The sequence below is a fragment of the Herpailurus yagouaroundi genome, unplaced genomic scaffold (genome assembly GCF_014898765.1).
Source record: "Herpailurus yagouaroundi ecotype Mexico unplaced genomic scaffold, PumYag 141, whole genome shotgun sequence".
In the NCBI taxonomy this organism is placed as follows: Eukaryota; Metazoa; Chordata; class Mammalia; order Carnivora; family Felidae; genus Herpailurus; species Herpailurus yagouaroundi.
In genome coordinates, this window is record NW_024412396.1 from 65,881,074 (window position 1) to 65,906,523 (window position 25,450).

The 25,450-nt window shown below is 41.1% G+C and overlaps 1 protein-coding gene across 23 annotated transcripts in view; it reads left to right on the plus strand.

Moving 5' to 3' along the window:
• UNC79 (unc-79 subunit of NALCN channel complex) overlaps positions 1–25,450 on the plus strand; it is a 280,616-nt gene that overhangs the window by 180,018 nt on the left and 75,148 nt on the right. For 16 of the 23 annotated variants that reach the window (XM_040478108.1, XM_040478112.1, XM_040478092.1 and 13 more), the window contains 8 exons: positions 663–949; positions 3,215–3,397; positions 3,984–4,146; positions 6,685–6,834; positions 7,418–8,635; positions 16,736–16,843; positions 20,140–20,256; positions 23,062–23,145. In XM_040478108.1, the coding sequence (XP_040334042.1) occupies positions 663–949; positions 3,215–3,397; positions 3,984–4,146; positions 6,685–6,834; positions 7,418–8,635; positions 16,736–16,843; positions 20,140–20,256; positions 23,062–23,145 (2,310 nt within the window). The remainder of the gene's footprint in view (positions 1–662; positions 950–3,214; positions 3,398–3,983; positions 4,147–6,684; positions 6,835–7,417; positions 8,636–16,735; positions 16,844–20,139; positions 20,257–23,061; positions 23,146–25,450) is intronic. The other 7 variants (XM_040478098.1, XM_040478106.1, XM_040478099.1 and 4 more) reach the window with 6 other exon arrangements.

A 25,450-nucleotide genomic window follows, 5' to 3' on the forward strand; every position in this document is an offset into this window, starting at 1 on the left:
CTGTCTGTCCCCTCCCTTATATGTTTCTCATTACATATAGCAGGGACTATAATTTACTATTTATAACTTTGACTATATCCTTCAAAGAGCACACACTGCTAATATCTCAGGATTTGGAAAAGAAAACTTTACTCCCCCACCCCACCCCCCGCCACCCCAACCAGCTGATTGATGAACATATCTGAATTGAGATAATAGTTTAAACAGAATAACTCAGTGGATGTTTTTGTGCTCAGTGGATTTTAGGATATTATTTTTGTGGTTATCTTTATGTGCTTATTTTACAAAGCTGGAAGAGAAACTTATCTTTATCATTGAGGATAAAACTTTGCCCAGAGACTTAAAAAATTGCTAAATGCAAAGCTTATTTAGGTATTTTTATTGCTGTTCAAAGATAACCGTGCTTTCTAGTACCTTATTTTTATTTCTATTCCCTTATTACTCCCAAATTACTTGGTCGTGGATGGACACAATAACGTCCACCCCTGGACTAATGCTTTGCTCGGTAGCCATAGTTTGCCTTTAAATTTGTCCAGAACAGACCCTTTCAATATTTAGTGGAAGCAGCTAGAATGGTGCTTTATCGACACCATTTAGTGTGATTTTAGTGTGAACTTCCCTGTGAGGGAGCCACTCACTGATGGCCTTTCTTGCACTGACAGGACAACAGTCTCCTGAGAATGACAACACCATCAAGGACTTGCTCCCCGAAGATGCTGGGATCGACCACCAGACAGTTCACCAGCTGATCACAGTGCTCATGAAGTTCATGGCCAAGGACGAGAGCAGTGCTGAGTCAGACATCAGCAGTGCGAAGGCCTTCAACACAGTCAAGCGGCACCTGTACGTCTTACTCAGCTATGACCAACAGGAAGGTTGCTTCATGATCGCACCTCAAAAAATGCGCCTGTCAACTTGCTTTAATGCGTTTATTGCAGGAATTGCCCAAGTAAGTGTAAGCTTTCGGGAGCCCTGTTGTTGGGGTTTTAGGAGAAGCAAGTCATTAAGTTCCATTTGGCCAACATTGGTTTTGTGTAAAGGTTTACACAAGTCACTTTATCAGGTGGGGGTGTGTGGAAAGGAGTATGAGATGAGTAAGACTTACAGGGAGTATAGAATTTTGGGGTGGGGGCAGGAGTGAAACATACCTAACATAAAATTTACCATTTTAGCCACTTTTAGGTATATAATTCAGTGGCATTAAGTGTATTTGCATTGTTATGTAACCACTATCCATCTCTAGAACTTTTTCATTATCCTAAACTGAAACTCTACCCATTAAACAGTAAGGGAGTGTAGAATTTTTGTTTATGGGTTTTTAAAAATCTCGTATCTTTTTTGGCTTCAAGTGGAGAATTGAGTTAATCATACGACTTACTCCATGTTACATTATCATCACTGGCTTTTTCCGTGTTGTCTGTTACTGCTAACTGCTGAATTTTACACCATGGTGTACATTTACCATGCTTTAACTATCCAGTCCCCCCGTGATGGATAGTCATTCCCCCAGTGATGGACACTCATATTGCTCCCATCTACTCACCACTCCATACAGCTCAGCAGTGAACATCCTGCACACGTATCTTATCCACCACTGTGAGAATTCCTTTCAGATACGGATAGAGGGCAGAATTAATGTTATTATTGGGTATATGTATGCCTAATTTGACCAGTGCTACAAATCTCACTCTCCAGAACCAATCTGCAACGGGTGTCGAGCATGGGGCTAGAGAGAAATTGATATGAATTTCAACTCTGCCACTGTTATTAACTGTTATGGCCTTAGGCATCCCCTGCTTCTTTGCTCATTAGTAACAGATTTTTGTTTTTGAAAGATTAGAGACACCATATTGCAAAGCCTTTAATCAGTGCCTGTCTCATGGTAGGAGCTCAGTGATGGTAGCTTTTATCAATTAGTTCAAATAGATTGTAATATAATGAACACAGATAATCAAATTGGCAGCAATATGTATGTAGTTTTTTGCTGATCCTGGTAACTAGACGGATCAGCACGAATACTCAGTTGTTTATGATGAAGGGATCCTCCATTTCAGGCACAGACTCCCCTCCCTTCCTCTTTTCTTCCCTCACTACTCTCTTTTTAAAAAAAAAATTTTTTTTAAGTTTATTTTGAAAGTGAGAGAGCACAAGCAGGGGAGGGGCAGAGAGAAGGAGAGACAGAATCCCAAGCAGGCTCTGCACTGTCAGTGCAGAGCCCGATACGGGGCTCAAACTCATGAACCCTGAGATCATGACCTCAGCTGAGATCAAGGGTTGGACACTTAATGGACTGTGCCACCCTGGCACCCCCTACTCTCTTTCTATATTTATATTATGCATATTTATTTTAATAAAGCAAAAGATTAAATACAAATCTCCAGGAAACCCATGACAAAATAAGTCACTAACATTTTGGTGTATACTGCTGGCTCCAAATTTATATACATTCGTATATACATATATACATGTATATGTATGTGCACACATATTTTCTACAATAATGGGATCATATTATACATGTGGATAAATATATGTAACCTCTTTTAAACTTTATTATGAAGTCGATATCATGTAAATAAATTTGTATCATATCCCATTTAATGGCTACATAGTGTTGTCATACAAACAATCTTTCACTTAACTAATCTCGTATTGTTGACTGTGGAGGTTATTTTCAAATTTGGAGTGACTATAAGGCTGGATATCTTTATGTATACATCTTGCAACAGTTGTCTGATTTTTTCCTTAAGATTTATTTAAATCTGTATTAGGGGCTGTAAGTACTTTTTCTTACTTCTGAATAGATATTGCTAACTTGCTCTCCTGAAAGGCTGTGTTGAATAATACTCTTGCCAGTGACATCTGAGAATGCCTGTTTTCCCCAGTGATTACCAATAGTGGGTGTTTTAATTGATTCTAGTTTAATTCTAGTTAATAGTTTAATAGGACATTTTAATAGATAAAATTTTATTTTTAATTCATAATTTAGTGGATACATTAAACAATTAGATAATTAAGTGGATTCAAATGATTTTAATTTGCAAGTTTTTTATTTCTTGTGGGGTTTAACATTTCCCATTCTTTGTTCATTGGCCATTACTGTTAATATTTTGTGAAATGCCTTTTAAATATTTTGCCTATTGTTCTGATGGTTCAAATTTTCCTTTAGGCTTGCGAACGTTTCCTTCAGTTACTAGTATTTTTCCTCTTTCAGGTTATGGACTATAACATTAACTTGGGCAAACACCTTCTCCCCTTGGTGGTTCAGGTGCTCAAATACTGCTCTTGTCCTCAGCTACGGCATTATTTCCAACAGCCACCTCGTTGTTCCCTCTGGTCCCTAAAACCTCACATCCGGCAGATGTGGTTGAAGGCCTTGCTTGTCATCCTTTACAAGGTGAGTGGCTGTCGTCACTCCTTTTTAGGGTGCAATGATTCTCTTAGAGAGGAGAACACTGAAGAGATCTAATTTGAGAATTTTGTAGGAGAGTAATTTGACCTTCAGAGAAAGAATCATGATGTACAATTAGTGTTAAGAAGTCAAAATCCATGGGAATAGAAATAGAAATAGAGACCAGGCCAGTGGAGGTGCTACAAATGTCAAAAACAAAAAATAACAAATTGTAGGCTACTGAGATCAACAATCTCTGTTTATGGTCAGAATCTCAGATTTTATCTTTGTTTTAATTATTATGTCAGAAAACAAAGAAAATATTTAAAATTGCATTCATGCCAGAGAATTTCCTTGAAAGGAATTGTAACTGAACTGGCACGCATTGCCATCTGTGGTTTGGTACAAGTAGAAGGGAATGTGATCCCTTGTCAAAATAAGACCATAATAAAAACTTAACGGTTTTGCTTTTCTGTATATTTCCTTTTATCACCCCGAGAAATACTGAGAAAAACATCTAGCAAGATCAAGTGGAAAAACTTACCCTTCAAAATAACTGTTTATATTTTTCTCCCTCCATTTTATTGAGCAGTATCCATACCGAGACTGTGATATCAGCAAGGTCCTGCTGCATCTGATTCACATAACAGTCAATACACTCAATGCACAGTATCATAGCTGCAAGCCCCATGCCACGGCAGGACCTTTGTACAGTGACAACAGTAACATAAGCAGATACAGCGAAAAAGAAAAAGGTACTTTACCTATCTCAATTCTACCCCAAACTTAGCTTGAATATGTAATACATTTCTGGACAATGTTTTTCTTAGGAGATAGTGGAACGCCCCCTGGTATCATTCTGGAATCAAAAAACCGCCTACTGCTTCGTTAACGTTCCAACTTTCCTATGAATGTTGCTGCTTTAATTTTTTTTTTTTAAATGAGCATTCCAGAGAAATAACTGATATGCTTCTAAAGCCCATTTCATGAGAAATGTGTTGTAAAAAAAAAAAAAATTGTCGGCAGTTTGGTTAAGTAGCCTTTGTAAGCCTTTTCCTGTGCGTTGGAAGCATCTTGTTTTGGGCTGTGAAATACATCTTGGTCAGCACTCTGTGGAATCATGAGCCATAATCTTGTCATCTCTAGTTTCCTCCTGAACTTTGTGCTCACAGATTTGAATGGAATCTAAATTCGCTCAATTGCTTCTTCCTAGCCTCCTTGTTCAGTAAGAATTGATTTACGGCAACTGAAATGCAATTTTTGCTGCGTGGGTTTAAATTATTTCCAGTATCAACACTTTTTATATTGATAGCTTTTCTGCAAAGAAGGCAGTAGAATGAAACTTTAGATAGAGTAAAATCCCAGCCTGGATGTTTTCAGATGAGAGATGAAGAACCAAGGTGTATGTCTTTAGTGCAAGTCACAAGGTGTCTAGACTGGTAAAAGGTGACATCATCTACTCTAATCCTGGGAGAAGGCCAAGCACCCCATGACCCTTTGTGTAGATTCTGACTTGTTAGGACTACTCTGGAAATACCTCACTAGGATGGATTGGACCAGTGTTCATTTATTGCTAAAAGGTCCAAGAATCTAGGTTGGCCGTAGATGGGAACTGTGAGACCGAAGTTCTTTAAGTTCTGGTAGCACTCCAATCCTTCCTGAAGAATATCTTGTCTACCAGCTTCGGTCCTAGTTTCTGGAAAATTGGATAGACTCAATTAAACTACAGAGGTCCTCAATCTGGGCTCAGCATTTGGGCCAGTCTCAGATGAGCCTTTCCGAATGGGAGGAGCCATCTTGAAGTCCTTCCATCTCTCATTCAGTATGTTTTGAGAATTATTTCAAAATTATCTAACGGAAGTCACATAACTATTTCCTTGAAAACTGTATTTTTCAAAAGGGAATATATTTTTTAAAGGATGTAAAGAAATAGAACAGATCATTGTGTGGCATCTCCCCAGAAACGTGGGGATCTGATAGGCTTTGTCTTCTTTGCAGACATTTTGTATCATTTTGATCATTAACACTTAGTTATTATTTGACCCAAAGAGATTAGTATGATTATCTATCATCTGCTGCTTCAAATTTCATTTAGTGGTAGAGTCTTGTGTCTTAGGACAGGATTAGTCCTTAAAATTTGGCTCTCTCTTGAACTCCCCGAATGCTCAAGAAATCTTAAATTGCTATAATACACCCGAGCCTTATTTTGTCATATGGGTAGACATAAAAATAGGCCAAGTACTATGATTTCAGTGATATTCACCTTGACTAGTAGGTTAATTATGTTTATTGTGGTATTAAATGCATTTTTGTAGTGTTTTGTTTTGTTTTGTTTTGTTTTGTTTTGTTTTGTTTTGCTGCTTTGTATAGGGCTTTGGCTTTTCCAAAAGATGAAAGAAGAAAATTTATCAACTGAACTTTGTGGGTTGCAACATGGAAACCCTTTCCTCATTAATATGTTTTTGGATTTATCTTTGATTTAAAAGTAGCTAAATAGGGATAAAAGGGTACCAGAAATAATCTTGGTAGGCACTCTAAGTGACAGGTTTGTTTACGGAGCCTCAGGATCATCGGCGTCAAAGAGGCTTTCTAGGATTCATAACAGTTACACATGGCAAACTCTCCAGAGAAGGGTCTTACTTTAATAGGGGGGAATGTTATTTTCTGTTTTCTTTTTCCTTTGTTTACTCTTTCAGCCCATAATCATTTGTGGAGCTTTTGAAATGACCAGTGGCTTCTCTAAGCTTTTTCTGTGTGTCGTGTGTCTCATTACCAAATGTAGAGTACAGTATTTTGCATTCACAAAGTATAAGGTGCATGTACTGTTAGGCTGTGTCTATGCCAGTTCTCAAATCCCAGGAAGGCATATGTTTTTGGAAAGGGCAAGACCTACTCATTGTGTTGAATTCTCTTTTGCCAAATTAGCCTGAAAATTCACCCAAAGCAGGCATGTTCAAGGAGTGTCACAGATTCCCGAAATGTATGCGTTATCCGATTTTAAGAGCATTGGAAAAGTGTCCCCACGAAGGCCCTACTGGAATATTGAGATGCCTCTCTTGAAAGTGCTGCCAGTTGTCACATGGGAGATGAGAGCCACCTTGTAACAGGTTGCTCTGTCAACATTTGGATAATTTGACATCTGGATGAAATACCAAGCTGTGGCCAGAACTTGAGCTGGTGTAGAAACCACCTCAGACTTTGTTCCCTCATGCTTTCATTGAAATGCTTGTGTAGACACAGCCTAAGAGAGAATAACCTCCTAAGTGTAATTTTGACTTTCTCTCCCCAATTAGAAGAAGATAGTGTTTTTGATGAATCTGATATTCATGATACACCTACTGGACCCTGCAATAAAGAGTCTCAAACTTTTTTTGCAAGATTGAAAAGAATAGGCGGCAGCAAAATGGTGAAATATCAGCCGGTTGAGATGAATGTTCAGAGAAGTATGAATTTTTTCCTCTTAGTAATTTTATGCAGAAATGTTGTACTCTACCGTTTGTTTGGGGTGAAATCTTACTTTTATTATGTTACTACACATTTTAATACCGTTGATTTTATATATATGTATGCACAAACAGTATATATATATATGCACTTATATATATACGTGACTGGATGGATACATCATTAACGTCATGATCGTCTTAGAGGGCCATTGCTTGATTTGATTTGTTGCAAAATGTTTGCTTCTCTTCCACACAATTTGAATACAGTTTCCTAGATCTGCCTCAGCCAAAAGCGATTCCCCTCTCCTGTGCACAAATGAATAGAGCTGAGGAATTATCCTGAAGCCTGATTTTGGAAATAAGATCTTAAACTGCCGTTTCGGGTTCTTTCATTCCAGAGTTTTTCTGGTTTTCGAAATTAGAATTGAACTTTATAAAAACTTGGCCAGAAAGTCAGTTTTACCTCCTATTGGAGCCGGGATTGTGGTTATGATTTATGCCAATTGTGTGCCCAAGTATGAGGGGGAAAAATGGTGACGTCTCCAAGTAAAATAGTACTAGCTTTTTCTGTTTTAATCAGGTGAAATAGAACTGGCCGAATATAGAGAAACGGGTGCATTACAAGACAGCATTCTGCACTGTGTGAGAGAAGAAAGCATTCAGAAAAAAAAGCTGCGCTCTTTAAAACAAAAATCTCTTGATATAGGGAATGCAGACTCCCTCTTGTTTACATTAGACGAGCACCGGAGGAAGTCCTGCATAGACCGGTGTGACCTAGATAAGCCTCCTGTCCATGCCGCTTACATGATGCAAAGACATGACCACGGACGTCCCAGACAGAATTCTGCTACTCAGCCCGACGACCCCGAACCACCCGAGAACCCAGCAATGGAAAGTTTCCAGGAAGCTCGCAGGCCCGTGATACCCGAAGTTCGGTTAAACTGCATGGAGACGTTTGAGGTCAAGGTTGATTCTCCTGTAAAGCCTGCCCCTAAAGAGGATTTAGATCTGATAGATTTGTCCTCCGATTCAACATCTGGGCCTGAGAAACGCTCGGTGCTCTCAACATCTGACAGCGACTCCCTTGTGTTTGAGCCCCTTCCACCTCTCCGAATAGTAGAGAGCGATGAAGAAGAGGAGACCACGGGCCCGGGAAATGAGGGGGCCTCTGCTAAGAAGGCCACCTCCTCTCCCTCAGTCCCCAGCCCCCGCTCTGTCCCCAGCCTCAGCACGCCTCCCCTCGTGCAAGTGAGCGTGGAGGATTGTTCCAAAGACTTTTCTTCCAAGGACTCAGGAAACAACCAGTCAGCAGGTGCCACGGACTCGGCGCTCATAGCTCTGGAGGACCCCGCGGACTCCGCAGAATTATCAAAGCCGGGGGAGCCACAGGACTTTCCCTGTGGCAGCCCGCTGACGCTGAAGCAGAAACGAGACCTCCTTCAGAAGTCATATGCTCTCCCTGAGGTGTCACTGGACGACAGCCCAGAGCCCAGCATCCAGGAGGAGAAGCCCAGTGGGCCGATGCCAAGTTCAGGGGTAAAAACCGTCCTCCTCAAAGTCCCTGAGGATGCCGAGAACCCAGTGGAAAGTGAGAAGGGGGAAGCCAGTGCCGAATCGGATACAGAACAGAATCCGGAGAGGAAGACCGAAGAGGAGGGCGCTGAGGAGTCCGAATTCAAGATCCAGATTGTTCCCAGGCAGAGAAAACAGAGGAAGATCGCTGTCAGTGCCATCCAGAGAGAGTACCTGGACATTTCCTTCAACATTCTAGATAAGCTGGGAGAACAGAAAGATCCAGGTAAGCGCCTCTCTCTCTTTTCTCCCAGCCTTGTGTTCAATTGAGTCTGTGCCTCTTTCTTGTTAGGGTCTCTCACTGACTAGGCATCGAAGTCTCAATCTTATAATGTCAGGGAGTGACATTATAATTGCTTCAGAATCATTCCGAATGCCTCCTGCTTACTAGAGCGTGTTGGATTCAGATGTGGTTCTGTTGGCTCCATCAGTGTTTCTGTGTTTGTTGTTTCTAAAGCTTTACAGTCAATTCTTGGCCTCCTTGGCAAGAAGAGGCAATAAATAGTTAACTCATATCAAGATATCCCAAATATCATCGCAGCCTCCCTTCCAAACAGAAAAAGTCATTAATTTGAACTCTGTTTGCTCTCTTTGTTTTCGTATATTTCAGCCAGCTTTGACATGTAGTCCAAAGAAGGAGCAAACATGAAGGGCTACAGAAAAGCAAAGAGCGTTTGGGAATGGTTAAGAATTTGACTGTAATCACGTAGGGTCCAGAGCGGGTTGCATCTTCTAACCAAACGTCAGTAGTCTGGTGGGCATTGTGTGTCCTCAGGAACCGAAAAACCCAGCTTACAACCCAGACCCTAGTTCATGGGCACCAGTTCATGGTGAAGTTATCACAGCACTTGGATTTCCTGCCTCAGGTGTCATTTCTCACATTTCCTTGGATGCACTGTTTTTAAGAAAGAGAATTTGAAAAGGTGGCCAGCCAATCGTCCACCTCATCCTAAAACACAGTCTTCTGCAGTGTTACCAGAATGTTGATCACAACACTTTGTGTCTCAGCTCAGATAATAAACAAACAAACAAACAAACAAACAAAATAAAGAATGTGGCTTATTAAAAGAAATGAAATTGGCCAGGGATGATTATTGTAGTAGATTCATAGCATGTGGATCGCTGAGAACTGGCAAAGATCTTGGAACGTTGTAGTGGAAAACCTGTTCTTTTCTGTACAAGGAGACACTCTGAGGAAGTCATGTGCCCAGTCCTACAGATAGGCAGTAGCAGTGCCAGAACCATTGCCCTGATTCTAGTCCTTCCTCTCCCACTGCTCCACACAAAATCAGCTCCTAAGACAAGGCGTTCAGATCTTTTATTCACCCCGGTCATTTCCTGAGATTTCCAGCTGCTCTCTACCTCCTAGGACAGAGCTGTGTACCTTGAAGGGGGTCTGTAAAAATCTGTTGAATGAACATGAGTATATTTGGAAAGGGTCATGGGAAGACCCTTTCCAGGTAGCAGGAAGAATAAGATCCTGGTAATAACAAGAACGTTTAAGAAGGTTTCTAGGGAAACTGGTAAACCTTTTGATTGTTTGGAGCCAGGAAAATTGCTACATATAGATGAAGGAAAACGTTGACCTGGAGACTATAGACTTTTATAGGGTAGGTATATAAGAAGCCATATAAAGTCTATAGGGGGGATATATAAGAAACTAAGTCCACAGAGTGGGTGTGTATGATATATAGGTTGTAGTGTGTGTGTGTGTGTGTGTTGCCTCCTTTATTCATCCTATGTCAGACTGTTCCCCAGGCTACCTGGGGGGAGATTGGTTCCATATTAATACATTTGTTATCAGAACAAGAGGAAAGCACCTGACAATTATGGTAATATGTCTTTAAAATGTTTCTAAGATATGCAGTACTGTCACAGTTTTATATCTGTATAGCATCCCACCTCCCACAGACACACAGATCTGGAAGCTGGAAGGAGGCCTGTGTTCTCAGAGGAAGACACAGGCTTCCCCAGACCTTCTTGCATCTGTCAGCTGGAGTAAAGGGAGGCTCCTAGTCCTTCCAAACTCAGAGCCTTACCACTGCTGATTGCCTTGAACCACCAGGTCTAACCGCATCGAGCACTTTGTCTCATGCATGTGAGTCCCTGCAGGAAGGCCCAGGTTGCCCTTCTAATTTCCAGAAGGCTCTGCACATCTCCTGTTCTGAACCTTTGTCCCAACTTACGCTAACTACTGAAATCCTTCCCTTGTCCTTCATGAGCAAAATCTCATATATGCTCTCTCCTCTGATGGCTCCCTTCACGCCCTAGTCCAGAGGAAACCCAGCTCTGCCTGAGGACACAGTTTTCCTCACTGCCTTGTGCCCTTGGGCTTGGGTCAGGGGTAAGCACCTTCCTTGTTCATCACTGCCCCTTTCAGACCATTCCCACCTTCCTTCTGAAAACACCCAGCTCTGAACTTCATATTACTGACCCCTGATTTTTTTTTTTTTTTTAATCTGGTGACAGTTTCACTCCTGGTTCTTTTTTCACTCTTTTCTAAACTGTTTCTGCCTTAATTCTTAGTGATTCCAATATTAGAGTAGATGACTCTTCTGAGGCTCTGGCTTCTTAGTTCCTTGAATTTGTCTGCCCTAGTGACTGGTTTTTAACCTCCACCCCAGTTCAGCTATTCATTCCCATGGTCACGTCACAGACCTTGTTTTTGCCAAAAAGTGCAGCCTTTCCATGTCATTCTCATGTCTCCTGTTCGCTGATTTCTATTTCCCTCCCTCTGGACGACGCTGTGTCAGTCCTACTGTCTTTCATGTCCCTCCCATACTTCACGTCTCCTCTCCTCTTCCTTACTCAGGTCAATCAGTGTAACCCTCCCCGGTGCTGCATCCTCCCTGGCCTTTGCTTTTTCAGGCTTGCTTGGCTAAACACAACCTTGTCAGATCCACCTTTCCACCTACCAGCATCTGTAGGTGCAGTAGGCACAGATAGGTATTGGATGAGTGTGACTGGAGAAAAACACATACCAATAGTGGCTGGTCTCATTTCAGATTCATGACTCCAGACCTCAACTGGCTCTTTAAACTACCTGGCAATCATACCATATTTCTGTGGCCCACTCACATTTCCATTCTCCTACGCGACTGTGTCCTGGCTACTTGTGTTTCCAAACTTTTGATTACTCTTCCTGTTTGACAGAATCAGAAGAAATGTCCACAGCCTCCTGCTACCTCCTCTGCCTGCCTTCCAATGTCTGCACTTGTACACCTGGCCTTTCTGGCTTGGGCTATAGGTGAACTATCTGGTTACTGTTTAAAGGCAGCCTTTCCACATGTGGACAAGATTCCACTTCTCTCACCTACTCAAGGACATAGGCCTAGAAATTCTCCTTTCTTTCTCCCTCCTTAGTCTTTTCTTCCTAAGGTATTCTTCACGTGAGCATACGAACATAATCTTATTTTTCTCTCATACAAAAAAAGCTCTTGATCCCAGTTCTCCCAATTATTATCTCATTTTGCTCCTCCCCTTTTAGCAAAATGTTTGTTTTTTTTTTTTAATTTTAACGTTTATTTGTTTTTGAGAAGAGAGAGACAGGGCATGAGCAGGGGAGGAGGGAGAAAGAGGGAGACATGGAATCTGAAACAGGCTCCAGGCTCCGAGCTGTCAGCACAGAGCCCAACGTGGGGCTCGAACTCACGGACTGCGAGATCGTGACCTGAGCCGAAGTCGGACGCTTAACTGACTGAGCCACCCAGGCGCCCCTAGCAAAATGTTTTAAAGAGTTGCCTATATAATCATTATCTCCAGTTTTCTCCCATTCTTTTCTCTTTTATTTTTGAGGTTTATTTATTTTTGAGAGAGAGGGCACCAGTGGGAAAGGGGTAGAGAGAGAGAATCCCAAGCAGGCTCCACACTCTGCACAGAGCCCAATGTAGGGCTCAACCTCATGACCCTGGGATCATGACCTGAGCTGAAATCAAGAGTTGGACGCTTAACTGACTGAGCCACCTAGATACCCCTCACTCTTTTTTTTCTAAAGAATTAATCATTCCTATGAAGTTTCATCCCCAGTGGTTCACCCAAACATCACTTGACAAGGTCACCAGTGGTAAGTTCTAAGCTCTTACCCGCCTCTCCCCATTTTACTTGGCTTCTCTGATACCATACTCTCTTTATTTTCTGCTTATTCAGGGGTCAGTCCTTGTCAAACTCTTTTGTTGATTCTTCCTTATCTCCCTAATAAGGGAGTGCCCTACAATCTCAGTCCTCTGTTTACACCCACTCTTCTGGGTGATCTCATCTAGTTTTATGATTTTACATATTGTCTGTATGCTGAGACAACTCCATCAGTTGCCAGTTGCTGGAAGAATGCTGTGTAACAAGCATAAAATCTCTGCAATATCTAGCGATAAGTAATGGGTACTTATTTAATTGGACAGTCTATTGGTTACTGTGGATTGGCTAATCTAGGCTGAGCTGAGCTGGGTGGCCAACCTCCTCCTGGGAGTCTTGGAGCTCAGGAGTATCCTCTCATGATGATGGCAGAGGCACAAGACAGCAAGCCTAATTGCACAGGTGCTTTTCAAGCCTTTGGTCATGCTATGGCTGCAAACATTTCATTAGCCAAAACAAATCACCTGGCCAAACCCCGAATCAGGAGGGAAATATACCCTGCCTCTTATGAGGGAGGAACTTGTAAGTCACATGACAAAGGACATGGATTCAGGGAGGAGTGAAGAATTGGAGCCATATCTATCAAGTATTACACGGGATGTACTCATAATAAAAAATTATCTGTTGGTTATCTGAAATTAAATTTTAACTGGGCATCCTCTATTTTGTCTGGGCACCTTAATCCACCTTCAGAACATACCCAGAATTTGGTCCCTTCTTATCATCTCCCCTTCTTCCACTTGGCCCTGAGCCACCAACACCTCTCACCTGGGTCAGTGGTGGTAGCTTCCTAACTGATCCCCTACCTTCTACCCTTATTGTCTTCATATCTTCTCAACACAGCAGGTGGAGCAAGCCTTTAAAACATGAGATTATACCATTCCTCTGATTATAACCCTTCAGTGGCTCCCCATTTCCTCCGTAGTAAAAGCTTAGGTCCTTTATATTCCTGAAGTGCTCTGTGGTCTTGATTCTCATTAGCTCTCTGACTTCATTTTGTGCTTCTGTCACCACATTGCTTCTACCCAGCTGCAGTGACTGCCTGCCATTTCTTTTTTTAAAATTTATATTCAAGTTTGTTAACATACAGTATAGTCTTGGCTTCAGGAGTAAAACCCAGTGATTCGTGTCTTACATATGACACCCAGTGCTCATCCTGAAGAGTGTCCTCCTTAATGCCCATCACGCATTTAACCCATCCCCCCACAGGAAGCCTCAGTTTGTTCTCTGTATGTAAGAGTCTCTTATGGTTTTCCTCCTCTGTTTTATTTATTTATTTATTTATTTATTTATTTATTTATTTATTTTTTAAATTTTTTTTTTTCAACGTTTATTTATTTTTTGGGACAGAGAGAGACAGAGCATGAACGGGGAAAGGGCAGAGAGAGAGGGAGACACAGAATCGGAAACAGGCTCCAGGCTCTGAGCCATCAGCCCAGAGCCCGACGCGGGGCTCGAACTCACGCACCGCGAGATCGTGACCTGGCTGAAGTCGGACGCTTAACCGACTGCGCCACCCAGGCGCCCCTCCTCCTCTGTTTTTATCTTATTTTTCCTTCACTTCTCCTATGCTCATCTGTTGAGTTTCTCAAATTCCACATATGAGTGAAATCATATGGTATCTTTCTCTGACTTATTTCGCTTAGCCTAACACCCTCCAGTTCCATCCATGTTCTGCAAATCCTCCTGCCATTTCTTGAGCCCTCCCCACATAGCTTCACCTGAGGGTCTTTACAACTGGCTGTTCCCTCAGCCTGAAACAGCCTTCCCCACATGTCTGCCCAGCTCACTTTCTCACTTCTTTTGATCCTTTGATCAAACACCAGGCTCCCGATGAGGCCTGGACCACACCCCACCTTTCCACCCCTGTCTGGCATCTTGGAATCCCTTCTTCTCTGGTTCTCTTCTACAGAGAATTACTCTTCTAACTTAAAATTTACTTTTATGTGTATTAATTATTGTCTGTTTCTCCCCGCTAAAATGAAAGTTCCCAAAGGCAAGGCTTCTTGCCTGGTTTGTTTACTGATTGTATATCAAGTGCCTAACAGCTTTGGCAAATGTTTTGATGATTGAACGGATGGTTATGCCATTTTCTACACATCACTATAAAAACTGAATAAAAATATAAAGGGGCACCTGGGTGGCTCACTGGGTTAAGTGTCCAACTTTAGCTCAGATCATGATCTCGCAGCTTGTGAGTTCGAGCCCTGCGTCAGGCTCTGTGCTGACAGCTCAAAGCCTGGAGCCTGCTTTGGATTCTGTGTCTCCCCCTCTCTCTCTCTGCCCCTCCCTGCTCATGCTCTGTGCCTCTCTCCTTCAAAAATAAACATTAAAACAATTTTTTTAAACTGAATAAAATATTTTAAGCTAAGTGTATAGGTCTATTCAAATATTTGTCATATGTCTTAAACTGTATACAAATGGAAGGTTTTGTAAAATGATTTAAGATTGAGCAAAAATTGCCTGGCTTATGAAATCTTTGTACACTAGCAATTATTAACAACTACCTTACAGTAAAGAAATTACATTTCTTTAAAATTAGAGATACACCAAAGATTTCAATAAGCACAGCAAAACTCTAAAAGTCTCAATGGTCTTTTCAAAGAATTCTCGAAAATGAACTTTAAGCTTTCTTGTTCTATATTATTGGTAGGATTATGGTGCCGTGGTAGCAGGCATACGTAAAACAGAGGCAGATGAGGGTGAAGAGAGGTGATTGTGTATGTATGTATGTATTTATTTATTTATTTAATTTATTTATTATTTTTTGATTGTGCATGTTTTTCACTAGAGGTTTGGGGACAATACCTAAGAGAAAAGTAATAACCTAATCTCTAATATCTTAGTGACTAAGGTAATTTAAAACAGGTAGTCATTTTGTGCATAATTACTCAAGAGGGTGCAGGAAACACTGTAACAGTTATACTTATTTTTTTTTAATCAAGAAATTACTAATCTGGCAATCATATCTATTCAGAAAGACCTCTGAGAGTCAAAAAGCGGATGTTCTAGCATCAGTGCTTGAAAATTTTCCTCCCAGGATCTCACCCAGGATCAATTTTACTTTCATTCCCTACAAGTTTAGTGATCATCTAATAATAGACTCGCATCTGCATACCTCAGATGTACATATGGATGAGTGTATGGTGACTTACCCTGGACAAGAGAAAAATGGACAATATAAAAAGAATGGGACCGAATCACCGTGAAGCTTGAGAACTTGAAGCCATATAGGAGGGGCGCCCCCAGGTGATAGCATGGAACATTCATGGAAGCCTATAGGGTAACACCAGGCTGCTCACTCTTCAGTATATAGTGTTGCTTTAAGGTGGCAGAGGTGTTTGTGAAGAATTTTAGGGGGTTTGTTATGATAAACTATCAAGTTTTAAAGGATCATCTTTACCTAGAATAATGTGGAGCAGCTTGTTTCCCATTACTGATAGATTGAGAAGACAATACTATACGCAGAAGATATTTCCTCTTAGATACGTTTGTCAAACAGAAGGAGCACATGATACGGTCTGTTTCTTGCGCAACGAATAAAATAGAAAACCTGAGTTAATACTGTTTATTCCAAGTTAGATACAATCTCTGCTCTGCAATACTTACAGCTTAGCAAAGGTTATAGACAAGTATATAGAGAATTCCATTATAGTGTGTTAAGTTTGGGAAAGGTTAAGGACAGGGAGTTCAGGGATTACGAAAGAGGATCACATGACCCATATTTTGGCTTGTATTTTTGGGGGGAAGGGGGTATCTCGAAGATCTTCTGGAGGAAGAATTGTCTGTATAATTGAGATATAGTTAGTGAGTAGGATACTGCCAGGACGAAGTGGAATGGTGGAATGAACTGTAACCGTCTTTAGGTAATGGATGAAAAGAAATTCAGTGCTGGAAAGGCTAAGTAACCTGCTTGAGGATATGCGGGAGGGGCATGCTTGGAGCTTTAACTCTGTAATTGCTCTGTTGTTAATCTCTGGGAGGCATATCCACAGATGCAGAGGGTAATGTGGAAGCAACTCTCCGGGGAATTTTGAAACCAGTGTGTATATAAAATTCTGTTAAAGTAATTAACAGGGCCAGAACATACAGAATGATTTGAATGGGTGTATTAGGCAAGAGGGAAAAGATATGGAAAAGGTTCTTGACCTTGCTTTTACTCAATATCCTGAGCTTTAAATAATGTTTCTGTTTGTAGATCCCTCTACTAAAGGACTTTCAACTTTGGAAATGCCACGAGAATCCTCATCTGCCCCAACATTAGAAGCAGGGGTGCCAGAAACAAGTAGCCATTCCTCAATATCAAGTAAGATTCCCTTTGGTGATCGCTTCAAGTATACATTGATTTTGGAGCAATAACTACTGCATTGTTTTCAATTTTCACACTCCTGGTATTGGCGGGGTTTATTCTTTATACATGTTGTGTTAGCTTCCTGGGTGACAGACACTCTGCTGTAAGATCTCAGAGATCCTGAGACATGGGCTCAGTTTCATCAATATCTCAAGTGTTTGCTAAATCACTACGGTTACTGATTGGCCAAGAATCCTAATTTGTTACGTATTAATCACCAAATTTCATAATTAAATAAAATAAGAATTGTGTGTGACTAGCCTAAACCTAAGGCACGGAACTAGTTTTGGGATAAACGAAAAGCACTGTTTGTGACAGAATTTTACATTGAACACCTGTGTTCAATTTGAATCACTTCCATCACTGACACAATGTTATCTAAATTATCATAAAATAAATGTAGCAGATATACCATGATCCCGGTGTCATGATTGAATCTAGCCCTTTTGGATCTGAAAATACAAATGGCATGAAATTCTACAGGATCTGTAGGAGGCAACTGTTTTGAAACTGCCTTCTGTGGTCGGGTCCTAGATCTGGTCCTTGAAGAGCATGAGTTCCGTTGAAGTGACAGTAAGGTGCCCACCTGGCTCAGTGGGGCCAGTGAAGGGACTCTAGCATGGGAGGCTCTCAGCAGGAATCAGAGATACAGAGGTGCACTTCCTGCCAGCCCTCATCCCACGCGCTGGCCTATTTTGTGTTCCATGTGAACGCTGCCTGAGGAGCTGGTTAATTTTTCTCTGTCTTTTAAATGAGGATGATCCTGAAAACCAAATAAAGATCCTAACTTAAATGCTGGACTGGTAGTATGGAACAACCTCGTCATCTTCATTATTCATTCATTCATGCATTCGTTCATTCACCAACTATGTATTGTCTGCCAGGTGCCGGGCCCTGTGCTTGCGACTGAGGGTCAAAGGTGAATAAGTAAGAGACACCCCTTGTTCAAGGATTTTATAGTCATAGTAGTAATAATAGCCACCATTTATTTGGTACTTTTGGCTGGGCGCTGTGCCAAATGGTTATACACATTGTTATCTTACTTAATCCTTACATCAGCCTCACATGGCAGGTATTATTGACCCCATTTTATAGACCAGGAAACAGAGGCTACAGAGGCTAAGTGACTCACCTAAAGTCAGGTGGCTACTAAGTGATAGAGACAGGGATTGATGCTAGGTCTGTTTGATTTGCAAGTCCGTGCTCTTTTTTGGTATAACCCACTGCCTTAGAATAACTCAAATTCACTTATAATAGAGGTTATAGAAATCCTAAGAAAGTGTTTTCAAGTGACAGTTACTTGCCCTTTTGGTAGCAGGGAAGGACAGCTGGTTCTGAATGTAATTGCTCTTTTGTCATGAAAGTCTGTTGATAACATAATAAAACGCCCATTTTTAAGCCCACATACTAAAATCATGCAAGTGTATTCTCTCTCCTCCTAATTTACATGAGTCATGTAAAAAAAAAAAAAAAAGATAGCAAATTCTAATTAGAATTCCAAGTTGGGTATAAATTGGGATAGGGTGGCTAAGTCAGCTTGACTTGAGTGCTAGTTAAATGTGTCGTAAAATAAGTGTATCCACTGTCTCATGATCCTAACGTCATGACTGAATCTGGCTTCTTTGGAGTTAGCATAGTGCATCATTACACTTGCACCTTCCTCCTCCTCTCCATTAAAAGCATGTATTAGATGGCTCTTGCTGGTGTGTTCTTGGAGGCGTCATGCCAGGCACCCCACACACGGAGCTAAACATTAAGGGTTTTTACTCTCAGGGAATTCTGCTGTCTTTACGAACAACTGAGAATTGGAGAAGTTATGAAATCACTAGAGGTTTTAAGTCCTCTTTTGAGCATGCTAATTTTTAAATTGGTTAAGCCTTCTAGAAGATTTCTGCTTTTGTATTTTACCTGAAGCTGCACCATTTCCAGTGAGTCATAACATTGTAAATTCCGCCAGTCAACAAGAATCAGAGATTTCCCATGTTGGTGAATTTAGCTGACATGGATTCCAAGACACAAGAATTCCCATCACACCCCTCTCTCTGGATCAGTTTGCTAGATGATCCTTCTGTAGCTAATCATGCCGTGACTACCATGAATCAAACAGCATGCTAATTACATTCAGAATGTTATAATTGATTTCACATCTCACCAAGTTGCCGTCTTGGTATGGTGATTGTGAAGCCTGGGTATAACATTTAAAGCTTTCCAGGGGCCATCCACTCATCCCAGTTTCTACCATCCCCTTCTAGGGCCTGCAGTTCAGAACTTCAGTTTCTGAAATTGTCCTCATAAGAGAGTGAATAACCACATGCTCTCAAATGTCCAGGAGTTTGGGATCATGTAGAAAAGGCACATCACTGATTCTCTGCTTTTCTCACTGGGCTGGTGGCAGAGACCGATGGGGACACTGACAGAGGAATAGGAGGGTAGGAGGCAAGTTGCTTTTTCACTCAACAGTCTACTGGAAGAAGTGTTTTTTCATTGTTTTTCTGGTTTGGAAATGCTCATAACTTGACATTTCTCTGGTGGGGCATTTGTCAATGCTTAAATCGCAGGATAAAAATATTACCATTATTTTCTAAAACAAAGATGTGTACTGGAATACACCTGTGGAATGTGATTCGATTCACATTTCCCAAACAGTAGGCAGAGGCTCACACAGAGATTGAAACAGCATTGACTTTGGAGTCCACATGTTTTGATTTTATGACCACCCCATTTGCTACTTGGTTCCCAAGTAACATAATTTCATTTGCTTCAATTTCCCTCTCTAAAAATTGGGGTTGATATATGTCATTTTAGTCCAAAACATACATGTATACACATATATATATGGGCACCTTACGGGGATATAATGGAGCCTTAAACTATGGATGCACAGGCTCCATTTTAAAAGAAGTTAAGCTTTAAATTCAAAGTAGTATTATATGCCTTGAATCCTTTCTGGAACAAGGCAGAGTGTACAAATGAAAAAGTAAATGAAAGTAACCACATTGTTGCAACTGTAGGTATTCTACAGACTACAGATAAATGCTCATAGGCACTGTTTCTTTCTTTACTGAGGGAAGAAAGGCACCGGGAATAGCAATGTGCCTTAATTTTTGCCTTGGACAAGAGCATACAATTTGCTGAACAATTACAAGTCGCCAATAAAGATTCAATTAAGATTCTATATGGATTTGTAGAGCCTTTGTGTGCTGTGGAAATTTATGCCCCCTAGTAATGATGTCCTAATTTCCTCCATATAGCTCAGTATAGGCAGATGAAAAGGGGATCCCTGGGAGCTCTAACAATGAGCCAGTTAATGAAGCGACAGCTGGAGCATCAGTCTAGCGCCCCCCATAACATCAGCAACTGGGACACTGGTGGGTCAAGCCTTTTCTTCTTGTTTTACCTCTCAGATCAGCTAATGCCACTTTCTGTGTGTCCCCTCTGCTCTCTCGTGTTAAGGATTAGATGTTTCTCTTGTGTTTTGTGGTTCAAATAATTTTTTTCTTTTAAACCTACGGTAATGAATAAATAAGTCCATTTAAACTTTCCCAGTTCTCTAGAGCCACCTGTCTGTCCGTTTAGGCTGGTCCAACTCTTTCTCCTCTAAGACCCAGATTCCAGATATTAGGTTACCTATCTGGGGGTTAAACGATGTAAATGCCTATAGAAGGGAGTGGAATTATGATTTTATAATGCGGATTAACAAACAGAAACACCAGTTTACCAATATTCTCTATGTTGTAAAGTACCCCAAATAAGGGAATCTTAGCACTAATACTGATACTAACAACATAGCTTAGCGATGTCATGATCCGCCGGTAGGTTTGGGAATATGAGCTCTGTACTTCAGTCGGCAGGGCCACCAGGTTGGACACCCTCATGCTTATATAGTGGCGTTGCATCTAACCTCAATTTTAAAGTAAGAACTGGCTGCCATGACATATCTATTTTAAACATGATCACTCTGCATTTTCTAAACTTTGTTACCACGTTCCGAGCACGTACTACTTGCAAGCCTGCTCTTTTGAGTGCCTGCCTTTCGTGTTTCTCTTTTCTAATCACAGGGGCCATTTGAGTTACAAGATGACATATGTGAAAGCACTTTGCAACGTGCATGCACTATGAAAGTGATAGTTTATTACAGTGGTATGCTCTGGGGACCAACACCTGTACCAGACTATTTTCGTGTCTTGGTTTAGTACTTTCTGGCCATAGTTATATGAGATTATTATTTCAATATCCTTCCTTATGGCCGAGAATTATCATGTCTACAAAACCAGAATATTGACATACTGTCATTTTTTCAAAACTATAATCATCACATACATTTTATCTTATCTCCCCCACCCCCATCCATTGTTTTTTTCCGAAAAGGAGAGCTAGATAAATTAGGCCCCCACACCATACCCAAGCCTACATTTAACCAATAGTTTCAACTCTCCTGGCCTTTATAAGGGTTCTTAACATTTTAAAGGTTTCTTGTTTTATCTTCTTTTTGGTGGTAAGTGGTAGTGAAAAATGTAATGGCCCAAAGCCAACAGGCAAGAGAGGCAAGGAGAAAGATAGGATAACCAGCCTTGACAGTTGACTGGGTCTAGGTGGAGTCTTTCTGTCCACACCAGAGAGGACTGTGTTTCTCTCTTTATTTATTAACTTTGAGAGTGAGGTGGGGGTGGTGGAGGGGCAGAGAGAGGGAGAGAAAGGGAGAGAGAGAGGGAATCCCGCAGTGCAGAGCCCAATGTGGGGCTTGAACTCATGAACCGTGAGATCATGACCTGAGCCAAAATCCAGACTCAGACACTTAACTGACTGAGCCTCCCAGGTGCCCCTCTGTTTCTCCCTCTACTGAGATGAAACTGTGTGATTAACTGAGAATGGAAGCATTTGTTTGGTTAGTTCTCTGATAATTTAATGCTTGCCCCACCCCCCACTTTTGGTAGGTTGAGCTGGGGCTCTGAAGATTATTTTACCATGCTTCTGTTTTCTGTAGCAAGTACCTCAGTCTAAGCTAACCATTCCAGATTCAGACTACAACTGCAACCTAGTTTGATTGACTTAGTAGAGTTATAAAAAGGCAAAAAGATCTCAATGCCAAACCCAAATTTTAATTTTAGAAAATCTACATGATGCCAAATAACCCACTTAACTGAATGTTTCACATTCAGCCAAACTTCAGCCTTGTTCACATCACTCTGGCTTCTCACTTAATACTCACCATTGACATGCTGCCTGAATTTCTTTCACCCGTTTTCCTGGGCTTGTTCTCCATTCTCCAAGTTGGTTCTCTAGCCACCAAGACCCACTGGAGCGTCATCTCAATACGCCTGTTTTTATTAGTGCCACAAAAAGTTTTCCCCGCATCTAAGACCACGGGAGAATCGATGAATGTAGAGTTCGGTATTAGGTGGTGTGCCACTTTATACTACACGTGTCGACTCAGTGACTCACTGGTCCCCAGAGGAACAAGTCTAATCACGTAGACACTGCGAAAGGCAGTCTAAAACCTGGGTCATGATCGATTCACCTCGGCATGCACCTGCTTGCTCGTTGAATACCTGCCTCTTCTCCATCCGTGCACATCCGATGGTTGCTTCTTTGGCTCATCTTTCATAGGAAACAAGTGTTCCAGAAGCACCACTCCTCCATTTCTTCCCCTGTTCCCTTCTTCCTGTTCCCCAGCCCTCAGTGAAACATCTGCCATGTCCTTGCTACCAGTTCCACATGTTTTCTGTATGACTTTTCTGGCCATTGCCTCAAATGATCACTTATATATTTACTGAGTTGCATAATACATTTATTTCATGGCTGTGACATTAGCCTTTCAGTTGGTTTTTTTTTTTTTTCATTTCATATCAAGAGATGATAGTATCTGAGCTTTCTTGGTGAGGAGGTAGAAAATCTGCACTTTTTGGGGGGCAGTTTTAGATGCTCTCCTGCTTTTAATTGCACTTCATATACCTGAATGAAAGGTTTGTAGTGAAAGCCCAGACAACCCTCCCCTAACATCTAGGATGTTTCCTGTAAATATCAATAATCAACAATAACAATGACCAAAACAAACAAACAAACAAACAAACAAACAAAAAAACAGCCCCAAGAAATTATTTGTTAAATTCTCTGTATTGTGAGTCGTGATAAATTGACCACACTGAAGACTGAAATGTTCTATTTATCCACAGAACAGATACAGCCTGGGAAACGCCAATGCAATGTGCCGATGTGCCTAAACCCTGACCTGGAGGGACAACCATTGAGAATGAGAGGTTAGTTGAGCTGTGGAATCTCAGACTGGATGGGCTGGAAGACATTGTGTATGTCAATCACCCGGTCCCCCAGTGGGGGCTGAAAGCTCTTCTTCAGCAGCTCCAGGGAGTGGATACACCCTTTGCTAAAATACCTCCAGGGGCTGGGAATGCATGGCACCTCATCTTTGACCATTATCGACAGAAAGTTCTTCCTTAGGGTGACTTTCTAACCGTTGGGGCCACACAAAACAAGTCTAGTCCCTCACATAATTTTTCAGACATTTGAAAAGAGCCATGCATTGCGTATTCCCTCAATCTTCTCTAGACCACTGTCCCTGGGTCTTTTGGTATTCCTCTTAATACATGTCAGGTGTCTGTATTGTTGTGTAACTTCTCTGAACATGGTCTAGCTTATCTGTGTTCATTCTAGAATGCTGAGATCAGAGATGAATAGCTTCTTTGAAATCTGAAATTGGAAATTGCACCAAATACACACTGGGCTTTATGCTGCTCATAGGAGGAAGCTGAAGATAAATCTGTGCCAAGATCATCAGAATATGTATTTTCAAAATTCATCTCATGGCTAGTTAATCATTACTTTCGTTCTTTTTCAATTCATAAAGCAAGGTTCACCATCATTTGTAAAAAAAAAAAATAAAAATAAAAAAACAAACAAATGAACTATGACCACATCTCTTAGCTAGCTCCTTAAATCAAGCAGACTTATTATTTAGGACCATATCACTCAGAACCATACCATTCTTCTAATTTTCCTTAGGAACGAGGAGACATTTATCTTTGGCTTTTGCTAATATTCATTGGGCAATGAGTAGCAGTTTTAGCCCCTGTATGCGGTGAGACCCTTCTCACTTACGGGCCTAGGAAAAGCTTTTATGAACAGAAGTCAGGATGGTCAAACAACTCTGGTGCTTATCCACGGTCCAGTGACCAAGTTAGTAGCAGCAAAAATGGAATGAGGTCATGGGAACAAAGACAGAAAGTGAGTCTCTTTCACAGTAAACTGAAGAAGTCCATTGATGTAGCTAAGGGACTGATGGGTACATGTGTGCTTTGAGACAAACCAACACCTTTATAATATCCCTATCTCTAAGATTCCCAAAGGGGCTTTGGTCAAAATCTCCAGCTTTGGGTTTGGTCTTTGGAGGAAGTCTTCTCTTTATTCAAGTCTCTGAGAACCTTCTAGTTCTGTTCCCAGTTCCATATAGAGTGCACTTTGGGTATTCAATAAGGGAACCATAGTGGTACTATCCAGAAGTATTGCCCACAACTGGGGGATAATGGGATTGCCTTTAATATTACAGACTTAGTTGTAACTCAGCTCTAACAAAAAGTAGCTGAGGTCTTATAGCTTCCTTTTATGGTTCCCACCTTCTTTTTATACATTAGTCTGCTCCCATATTATTAGCAATATTCAGAAATCCATTGATTCAGCTAATGTTGCCTTATGGGAGCCAGCACCCAATATCATTTATAGATGACTGCCATAAATATTGCATGACATACTTTGTGTTGTCACGTGAATAAGCAACTTCACAATGCTATTGTCAAAAACACTAAAAATGCTATTGTCTTGGCATTTGTGTCGGGTAATAATTGGCTTGAAACCACCCACATGACTTTGATTCCATCCCTTTTCTTGATTTGAATTGTGATTTCTATTTAATAGTAATTGGTAATAATCTTCTGAAAGCCTTGAGTCAAGAGGTTTTTTTTTTCCTTTCTTTTTTTTTTTTATTATGAAATTTATTGTCAAGTTGGTTTCCATACAACACCCAGTGCTCATCCCAATAGGTGCCCTCCTCAATACCCATCACCCACCCACCTCTCCCTCCCACCCCCCATAAACCCTCAGTTTGTTCTCAGTTTTTAGGAGTCTCTTATGTTTTGGCTCCCTCCCTCTCTAACCATTTTGTTTTCTTCCCCTCCCCCATGGTCTTCTGTTCAATTTCTCATTCCTAGTAAAACTGTGTATATATCACCATCTTGTGGGCTGAATTTTTCTACTTTTAGCACAGGCATTTTGGCATCTGGTAGGCATGGCTGTCAATGTCTAAGAAATGTGGAATATTGGACTTCAACCTTCTGTGTTTTGGTTACTTGAAGTGACTTTGTGCTGTTTACCTTAGTGTTTAATGATCAATCATGCCACCTGTTATCTTGGCCCAGTTCTTGCCTTTTCTATTATCCATCAGTTTATAGTTATGCTACAATCATAAATACCGTTGCTTCAACTCAAAGCACCATCTTGATGAGAACAACTGGAGATCCTTTTTAATGATACACTTGGGTACAGGTAGGAACG